Consider the following 9,887-nt stretch of genomic DNA (forward strand, 5'->3'; position numbering starts at 1 on the left):
TATTAAGGTATTAATTAGATGGAAGGGAAAACTGCTTACCCTTTGATCCTCCTCTTTAGTCCATGGACCTTTGATAAGTTCTGGGTTTAATACTTTCTGCCACCGGTGCTGGCACTGAACATCTGTCCGATTCTAATGAAATATAAAACACACAAGTAGATTATTCTTTGAGAAAGATGAATGTAGAGTGATAATTCTCTTATCTATGTGCCTCCAGCATATTTCACTGCCAACTACGATTATTAAGAGAAAAGGGAGACACATAATAGGTCGGAGAAGAACGTGCCCAACTATCATTTGCTCAATGGAACTACTTCTACAGTTTCTGCAGTTATGACTGTATCACCCAAACTACACAACCCCAATCTTCATCCTCTGGCACAATAGCTGCTGTGCTTCTGCTACAGCTGTGGTGTTCACAAAACAATTCTCTTCTAAACCGCTTACCCAGAGCTCACCAAAGCCACTTTTTTTTCTCTGCGCTAAGACATTTTGTTACATTGACCTTTGATCACGCAGCACTCCCTACCCCCCATTTCAGTCTGTTTGATGTTTCCTAGCCCTTTCTGAGAAGCGAAAGGAAAATTAAGGCAAGGGCTTCATAGTGTTCTAACCAAACTTCTGAGGTCTCCACATGTGGAGGTTTTATATCTCCCGCAAAAAAGTAACTACAAAACCACTCCCCTTTCCCTTACTTGGAAACCTCTGATAAAGAGTAGTCACTAGAATTGGAAACAGAAACTAATGTCTACCTACAGGAAGGAAACTGGCAATGACTTTCCAGTCTTCTGTGCCATTCTGTTCCACAAGTTTCTTCAGTTTCTCATCCTGAATCATTAAAAATAAATAAATAATTAATATAATTAATATCACAATCTCTTACGATGCAAATGAAAGGCACTCAACATTAAGTTGCCCACTTCTAACTCTATTACTTCTGTTGGGTTGTGTCTTGACAGTAAGAGGAGGTGGTCTGTGGTCTTCACGTATTTTTAATTGCCCAGATCAGGAGGTTTTTCTTCTCCTATGGATTTTGGTAGGCTCTTTACAGTGCTGTAGGAGAAAGGCTGATTTTTTCTGTGCTCTCGTTTGACTCCCATTTTACTGCTCCAAGCAGTGTAACTGTTACTCTGGTACTGGATTTACAGGAGTGCTTGGCCATTTTTGATGCCAGGCATCACAGCAAACAATGACACTGAGGCATCCAGCTGTCTGGGGACCTCTGGAAATCACAGCCTTAAGCTTTGAATGTCTTGCAAGTAATGGGAGTTCCAGTAATTTGCTCATTGCTGGTCTGCGTACAATGAAAGCACAATAAAATTAATGCTCCTGATGGCTGTGAGGAGTTTTGCATGCTTGCAACAGCAAGAAACTTAGCCCAGTATTTTTAATGGTAAGGCCAGAAATAGAGACCCTAGAGACAAAAGAAAGCAATATCACGTATTGGGAAAGATCAAGATAGGGGAACTCACAAGAAGTGCCCCAGGAGATAGGAGGGGGGGCAGTGACCCTCACTGGTACCTCCCCAGGGCACTCCTGGTCCATGTGACATGGAAGAAGCCACCGGGCCATGCAGCCATCCCGGCCACATCACCACCACAGCCACTGCCATAACAGCAGGCTGTGCCTTAAAAAATAGAAAGTGCTTGCAAAAGGTGACCTGCCTCTGTTTATATATCAATATACGTTGTCAGAGAGGAGAAAGTCAAAACATAACTCAATAACTCTATTAATGCATTTCACAATGAGCACAAACCAGTTCAATGGCCACGGGACATCCACCTGGCAAAGGAGTCTGATACCAGAATTTATCTGGAAAGTCAGCACAAGGGTACTGTGACTAAGGCATATTCTGACCTTCTGAGGCAAAACACATCTCAAAATGCTCGATTTTGGTACCGCTGGGTTTCTTTTCTTTCTTCCAGCTTTTAATTTATTTCCACTCGGGATCACAATGCTGCAACTAAAGTGCAAATTTCAAATGGCACAAAAGGACTGCAGCAGTTTCTGCCACAGTTGTTTGCTGCTGTGGGACACAGAGCGCACGTCAGCTCGCGCATAGCAACCGCTCTCAAACACAAAGAGGCAGCGGGAAGCGCCCGGCGCTGCCACAGGTGACTCTCAGTCTGCTTCTCCAGCAGGGATTACAGAAGCTCAAATCCCTGGAAGGCAGACTGTGGTGGACATTAAAAAAAAAATGGCGTTGATAGATTCGATTTAAAAGAAACCAACGATCCTCAAAGCGAAGTAAAACACCGCATGTAACTAATGGGTCGAAACCAGCTTTATTCTCAGTGCTGCCACTGAAGTTGGCCCGACGCTTCTCCCTCTGACTTCCCCCATGCAGGAGATGACCAAACCGGCAATTACCTCTTCACGGGTCCACCTGGTTTTCCCTAGGTGACGTTTCCCAGCCTTAGGAAGCAGGCCGTCGTAATCGTGGTCGTACATCTCAACATCTTCTTCATCGTCATCGCTGCTGTATATGCTGCAGCAGGAAACACAGCGAGACACAGAGCGGAACGTGAGGACTGGAGCTACTTAATTACACAGCACACAGAAAACACACAATCTTTACAAAGGTTACACAGATAAAAGTTTTAAAACTTGCACAACAAGATTTTGTTCTGCATTCTGTTGTTCTAGTATTCCGAACTGGTTCTGCTGTTTTTGGTATCCACAGATACAAGCAAAGGGCTGGCAGCCTCCTCGCTGCCATGCATGTTTGGACCTGCTCGCGCTGTTAGATCGGTGGTGAATTACACACTTGGCAAACTTTCAGCCAATGGGGCTTTCGAATTAGAACACAATGTTTGGGACAATAAAGAGAACTGGAGGCTGTGTCCATTACACAAGTGCACGCTGACGATCTTTAACTCATGCCACACGTTCTGAACAACGTTAGTGGTTTGGTATGGCCAATAGGACAGGTAGCTGCATGGCTCCCAAATGAGATAGATGGATACAAAAGGCTCACCCATAATGACCTTGTTTAAGCCCATGTTTATGGGCCTTACGTGTGAAGGCAGAAGTCTGTTTGATGAAGTGAAGCCAGCGAGTGGTAGCATAAATGCGGACAAGCATAGAGTATCCCGCAACCAACCAATGAAGGATCGAGCCACTTTGCACTGCCCATTTTGCTAACTCAAGGCTTCATTACCTCTACTCCATTTCTAAATACCTCCTATTGTTTTTGACACGCTGCCGCTCACCTCCTTCATGACTAAGGGATTTCCCCAGAGGCTCTCCGCGGGTGAAAAGGGCTCTCACCACTCACTCTCACAAACAGCCCTTCTCTCCCAGCAAACTGGGGCAGCTTTGCAACCAGGGCTGCCTTTCTGCTGGGAAACATTTTATTTCCAACTTCTGTGATAGGAACAGCACTTCTGACACTGGCAGAGATGAAACCCACAGCGCTTGAACAGAAACTGTGTTATGTTATGCGACTGTGCACTATCTGATGGCACACGGAGCTACGGGATGTTATGGGATGACTAAGGCATTCAGGTAAAGTCATTTTGTAATAAGGCAATCCACTACACCCTAATTCCCAAGCATTGTTTATCCTGTTCTCCTGTTTTCGAGAGACCACGTTTTAAATTAAGCCGCAGCAAAGACGGAGACACCTCAAACGCGGGCTGTTGAGCACATACCCTTTAAAGCACACGGAGTTAATCGCGCCTTCACAGTCTCCAGCCCTGCCTTCTGCCCCGCGCCACGCAGGACGCTCCCCACCGCCTGCTCCCATGTGCGTGCCCCGGTGCCGCGGCGGCCACTCAGCGCCCGGGTCACGCACCGACGGCGCCGTCGGCAGCCGGGGCGGGCAGAGCTCGGGCGGTCATCTGCCACCAGCGCTGCCCTTTCCCTACCGAAGCGCCGCGCACGGACGGCCGCGCGTCCGCCCGCGCGCAAAGGGGGCTCTGCGGCTCCAAGGAGTTTGGCAGAGGGAAGAAGCGCATCCCGCCCGCCGCGCTGCTCCCGGAGCACGCTCGGTAGCGCGGGAGGCTCGGCGGGACCTCGCCGACGGAGAGCCCCGTGCGCTCCCCGCGTCCTCCAGCGGCAGGAGAGCGCCCCGCGCCCTCGGGTTATTCGGAGTCCCCACGGCTTTCCCCGGGGCAGGGGCTGAAGGCTGAAGCCGAAGCGGCGCCGGGCTCTCTCTTAGAGCAATCGGCTAACAGGGGAGAAAAAAGAGAGAAGGGGGGAAAAAAAAAAGAGGGGGTGGAGAGGAAATGACTCGCTGCTGCCGCTACCGCGATTGAAGGAATTCGGGCGGCGGCAGCAGCAGCCCCGCGGGCACAGCCCTCTCCCGCTCCGCTCCGCGCCGCGCCCCGCGGGGTTGGCGGCAGCCCGCGCTCCGCTCCCGCCGGCACGGCCGCTCCCGGCGGCGGCCGAGTCCCTGCGGGAGGCGCCCGCGAGGCGCCCGGCCCGGCAGAGGCAGGCGGGGTGATTCATAGCGGCACCCCGCGCTCCGCCCGCCGCCCCGCGCCCGCTGCCACGCCGAGAGCCCCTTCTCCTCGGGAGCGGTCGCGCAGCCCCGAGCGCCTCCGGACGGGGCCGGCAGACAGGCGGGGAGCGGCAGGAGCGCGCCTCGCTCCGCTGTCACGGCGCAGCGGGAGGGGAGGGGAGAGGGGAGGATGCAAAGAGAAAGAGAAAAAAGCCTCCACGTGTCCGACCCGCCGTCCGCTGCTAATTAGACAACAGCCCCGCGCCAAGCGCCCGCCCGGCAGCTCAGCGGCGAACGCGACCACGCGGTTCTTACTGCCGCCCGCCCGTTCCGTTCCGTTCAGTTCCGTCCCGTCCGGCCCCGGCTCGGGCACGGTGACAGCTCCGCGGAGCGCACTCCGCAGCCGCCCTCCGCCGTGCGTGCGGGCAGAGCCCAACCTCGCGGCGCGCAGCCGCACCCGCGGAGCAGAGCTGCGCTCCTGCAGGGAAGAGGCAGCGGCCGCGAAATAAAGTGGGGAAACAAAACAAAACAAAACAAAAAAGGAAAAGGAAAGAAAAAGGAAAGAATAAGAGAAAGAGAGAGCCCGGCCCCGCGCCCGCCGCCCACCTGCCGTCACGGCCCGCCGGCAATGAATGAATGAATGGGACGGGACGCGCTGCCCGCCGCCCCGACAGCTCCCGGCGGGCAGCCCCGGCCGGGCGGGCAGCGAGCCCCGGTCCCCGCGGAGCGCGGGGCAGCGCGGGGCGCCCGGTGCGTCCCCTCGGAGCGAGGGACGCTGCGGGGCCGGGGCGGCTCAGGTACGACGGGGGTGGCCGCGCCGCCGCCCCGCTCAGGGAGAGCTCTTCTCCGGCAGCCCCGCGCCCCGTGTGACAGCGCGGACCCCCCGCCCCGTTACCTGTGCCGGGGTCTCCGGGCCATCCTCGCGGCGGCCGCTGGGGGAAGAGGACGGGGGAGCCCGCGCCCGCCGCCGCGCCCTGCTGCCGGGCTGCGCCCAGGCGCTCCGCCGCCGCGCAGCGAAGTGCCGAGGAGCCGCGGGAGGAGGAGGAGGAAACAGGTTGAGATTAAAGAGTAAACTCTGTAAACAGAGATGCCATCAAACAAAGGGCTTTTGGACACTCCCCCTCCCGCCAAATCTGGCGCCCCTGCAGTGCGCAGGCGCCGAGCCGCGGCCCCGTGCCGCGGCGGCGGGGCGCGGGGCGGGCGGAGCGGGGTAGAGCGGGGCACGGCGCCCGGCACCCCCCCCCTCTCGCCCCGCCTCAGCCCCCCGCGGGGTGAAGGCTGTCAGGAAGCGGCCGTCGGGAGCGGGGAGTCGGACCCCCCCATCGAGGAGAACGGCCGCGTCTCGGAGACCTCCGCCGGACGCCCCGCGCCTCCCGCCCCCTCGGCGTCGCTCCCCGGGTGCACCTGCTGCGGGCAGAGCGGCCCCGGCACGGAGCGCGCTTTGCGTGCGTGTTGGGGTGTGGGGCGGCGGCGCGGTGCCGAGGGGATTTTGGCGATAGTTCCCCGCGGGGATGTGCCCGGGAGCGGCGGTGGGTGTCCGATCGGCACCAGAGAACACGGTTTTTTTTTGCTACAGAAATGAGTCAGGACGTGAAAAAATGGCGAAACGCGCCGAGTTCCCAGGCTCCGCGCCGCACTTTGTAAAACCGGGGCCGCGCGGCTCTCGCACCGCGCTCGCCCTTTCCTCAAAGGCTCCGAATCATCAATGAGCCCCGGCGGGGCGGGGCGGGACGGGGCGGAGCAGCGCCTCCCGCCGCGGGGCCGCGGGCGCTCCCGGGGGTGGCGGCGCCAACGCGCGGGGTCCCGGCGGGACGGAGCCGGGTGAGGGCGCAGCGCCGCGGCCCCCGGGGCCGCCCCGTCGGGGCGCTCCCAGCCCTGCGGGGCCGCCGACCTACGGCGGGGAGGGGGCTCGGCGGGCCGGCCGTGCCCTGAGCTCTGCACGGTCATCGCTTCGCGGGGAGCGCGCAGTCTCCCGGTGTGCCGCTCCGTTGTCCTCTCGTTGCTGCTCCGCGCACCTCCGACGGGAGCTGCCTGCTCTCTCGGTTTCCGTTTGTCCGGCTATAAACGGGTCTGCTGCACCCGGGACACCGCAGTACACTGTAAGACGCCGCTTTCCTACAAGTAACGGGGATGATAACTGCAGCCCCGTTAGGGTCCGGTCCCACATCCTCCACTGTTAACGAGAGCCACCGGTGCTGCCCCGCTCCGTGTTGCTCAGCACACAGAGGCCCGCAGTACAGCACAGTGCAGCCGCGAGGCCGGGCCGGGACAGCCGAGTCTTCTGCTCGGAGTAGGCGCTATTGATTTGGTGACCGAAATTGCACGTTTGGGTGAAACGGTGCCATTGCCCATCCGTAGCTTCAGGTACAGCCTGAGCGGTGCGAGGTTATCCCTCCCTGCTGCCGCGGGAAGTGCCTTTCCGTGCTGATGTTCGTAAATATTTCGATGCGAACTGAGACAAATCCAACATCTCCCCCATTTGGATGCAAATTTGCTGAATAAATGCAAAGAATGTCCATTATTGCTCTCTTGAGAACAGTTAGGATGCCCAAAGTTCTTCTGAAGGGTTTATGCGAGACCACATTTTTTCTCCACTGACTGAATAAGTGCTTTTTTTTTCTCTCCCTTCCCACACACATTTAGTTTACAAACACATTTAGTTTATAAAAAAACATTTAAAATCGCGAATGAAACATATTTTATCCTGGTCAAAACGAAGGGGGAAATTACACCATCACTCCAGGTTTGCAGTTTGGTCTTCCCCAAGCCCGCATGTATGGAGCCCACTGAAATCAGGCAGATATATACATAGGCTCCACTGGTGCTGCTTCATTTTTAAAGTTTAGCCAAAAATGAGCCACGACCCTCCTTTTTTATTGTCTTTTCTGAGCGCGTGCAGCCCGAGGCAATGGGATGTAAGGCTTCTTTCTGGTAGAGCCTTGCCAAAGCCCCAAAGAACAAGAATCCCCCTTCCACGTGTGCTGTGTGCAGGGTATGTGCAGCAGCAGAGCTCTTGTCTTACAGCTCCGACTTCATTAATTAGTGATGTCTCTCAGCCTATTTATAGTAATGGCATCAACTGATGGAGTAATTGTAAGCAGTGCAACCGTGTGTTCTGGGGATCTTTTACTTACACAAATTATATAAGTAATTTAATAAAGGTAATCATAGAAGCGGTAAATACACATCGAGTTACCTGATTTCCTACACCTCTGCTGCAAACAAAAACCTCAGCGTGGAGCTAAGGGCACGGTCAGAGCACTGTGCGAATCCCCGTTGAGCATCAGCCCCAGGATGCGTTGTGTGCAGCCCCAGTGCCTCCCCGCAGCAATCTGCTCCATGGGCCGGTGGGCTGAGCGCTGCCAGCACTGAGCGGGGGCAGCCAGGCAGAGCAGGGGCTGTGAGGGAGAAGGAGAGCAGTGAGCACTCACGCCGGGGTTCCCCTGGTAGATAGGTGGTGGCTGCAATTCATTTCAGGCTCTGGGAGATCCCAGGAGCCGCCTTTACCTGTGTGTTATTCCTGATTTTACTACGTTTGCCACGGAACCTGCAGGTACTGTGGGATCAGTGTCACGCAGTGCCTGTGATCACACACATATTTTTCTAACACAAGTGTTACAAATGCTCGCCTTTCTTTCCCTCTGCTCCAAAAGCATCTTCAAGTGCCAGCAGCATTTTTATAAACACATTGCTCTGTGCTTTATGTTTACTTTCAGCATTTCCCTCAGCTTGTGCAGCGAAAAGCTGTAAGCAACTTTCACTTTTTTAGTTTCACTTTTAGACTGGAGTTACTGTAACGTTTCAACTGCAGTCGTGGTACTTTTATAATTGAGAATCAGATTTTGGGGGGATGGTGGGAGAAAAATAAAGAAGTGCGTTACCTTTTTAATGTAAACTTCCTAACCTAAAAGAAGTTACGAGGGTTGATTAAAAAGTCCGGGGGGGAGGCAGGTGGCTGCCTCTGGTTTAGCATTGGTTGCATCAAGCATTGAGTCCCTCAGAGGTGTCTGTTCAGCCCACAGGTAAGGGATGTCATCCGGAGCACTGTGTCCAGATACAGAGTTCTCAGTTGCAGGAGAGACATGGACCTGTTGGAGTGCATTCAGAGGAAGGCCACAAAAAATGACTCAAGGGATGGAACACACCTCCCACAAGGACAGGCTGAGAGAGTTGGGGCTGTTCAGCACGGAGAAGGGAAGGCTCCAAGGAGATCTGAAAGCGGCCTTTCAGTATCTCAAGGGGGTCTATAAGAAAGAAAAGGACAGACTCCTTAGCAGTTGTGGTAGGACAAGCGGAAACGGTTTCAAACTAAAGGAGGGGAGATTGAGACTGGATATAAGGAAGAAGTTTTTTACAATAAGGGTGGTGAGGCAGTGAAACAGGTTGTCCAGAGAAGTGGTGGATGCCCCGTCCCTGGAGACACTGAGGGTCAGGCTGGATGGGGCTCTCAGCAACCTGATCTACCTATAAAGTGTCCCTGTCCATTGCAGGGGCATTGGACCAGATGACCGTTAAGAGTCCCTTTCAATTCAGATGATTCTCTTAATTCTACGATTCTATTTATGGCCAAACATGAGCATCAAGTGTTTCATTCCAGTAAGGTGCACTGGGAGCATGCACACTCTCAAGCACCCCATGGTGGGAAGGGCACTGTCCCCACGAGCAGGAGGCAGTGTCACCACCTCCACTTGAAGATGAGTGTTGTGGGCATCTGCTCAGGGCCAAAATGCTGGTGAAATGTGGGGCCAGCAGGAGACGCGGTCCCTCTGCACCATCAGATGGAAGCAATCCCCCCGTCTACCCGGAGTCCAGGAACACACTCCCAGTCCCGCTTTGCAGCATGTATATGTCTTCAGAGACAGGAGGAAGAACTCTTCTGCCTACTGCTTCAGCAGTGGAGGTGGCAGCACATGCCATTGGAGAGCCCACCGGATTTCTGCATGAGCCTTGGAGTGTACCTGAGCACCCACACTGCGAATCTGTGGTGTTCTGGAACGGTGCTAGTGCCAGGCAACAGTGATTAAGGCTGATGCCATGCACGAGCCTGTTTCTTCATTCATTTTGAAGGGAAATTTGGCCTTAGCCTAGGTCAGGTAGCAATGAGAATCCAGTGATATGGTTAGACTGAATCAACAGAAATTTAGAATGAAAACGATCAGCAGCAGCCTATGAGCTCTATTTCCTTTCTGGTATAACACCTAGAGTTTCTGACAGCTAAGTCTTAGGTGAGCCTGTCAGTCTAAAAGAGAAGGGGAAACCAAGAGGGCTGCTGCCAGGAGAGACCTGTTGGATCAAGTAGTGTAGTATTTGAACGAAAGAAAGGGGCACAACTTGGTGAAACTGGGATCTGGAGTGAGGGAGCGAAGAGAAACCTTCCACGCTTCAGCAGAGGTTCTTTTTTTGTGGTAAACCCTCTTTGTTTGTGTACGGCTTGGAAGGAGAG

The 9,887-nt window shown here is 54.6% G+C and overlaps 1 protein-coding gene across 7 annotated transcripts in view; it reads right to left on the reverse strand.

Moving 5' to 3' along the window:
* Positions 1-5,467, reverse strand: part of MYB (MYB proto-oncogene, transcription factor) — a 25,730-nt gene extending 20,263 nt beyond the window's left edge. For all 7 annotated transcript variants that reach the window (NM_001396512.1, XM_046938532.1, NM_001396511.1 and 4 more), the window contains exons 1-4: positions 5,340-5,467; positions 2,371-2,488; positions 757-828; positions 40-132 (exon numbers count right to left, since the gene is read on the reverse strand). In NM_001396512.1, the coding sequence (NP_001383441.1) occupies positions 40-132; positions 757-828; positions 2,371-2,488; positions 5,340-5,362 (306 nt within the window). In that variant the 5' untranslated portion in view covers positions 5,363-5,467. The remainder of the gene's footprint in view (positions 1-39; positions 133-756; positions 829-2,370; positions 2,489-5,339) is intronic.
* Positions 5,468-9,887: the final 4,420 nt, after the last annotated feature.

Source organism: Gallus gallus, chromosome 3 (genome assembly GCF_016699485.2).
Source record: "Gallus gallus isolate bGalGal1 chromosome 3, bGalGal1.mat.broiler.GRCg7b, whole genome shotgun sequence".
Taxonomy (NCBI): domain Eukaryota; kingdom Metazoa; phylum Chordata; class Aves; order Galliformes; family Phasianidae; genus Gallus; species Gallus gallus.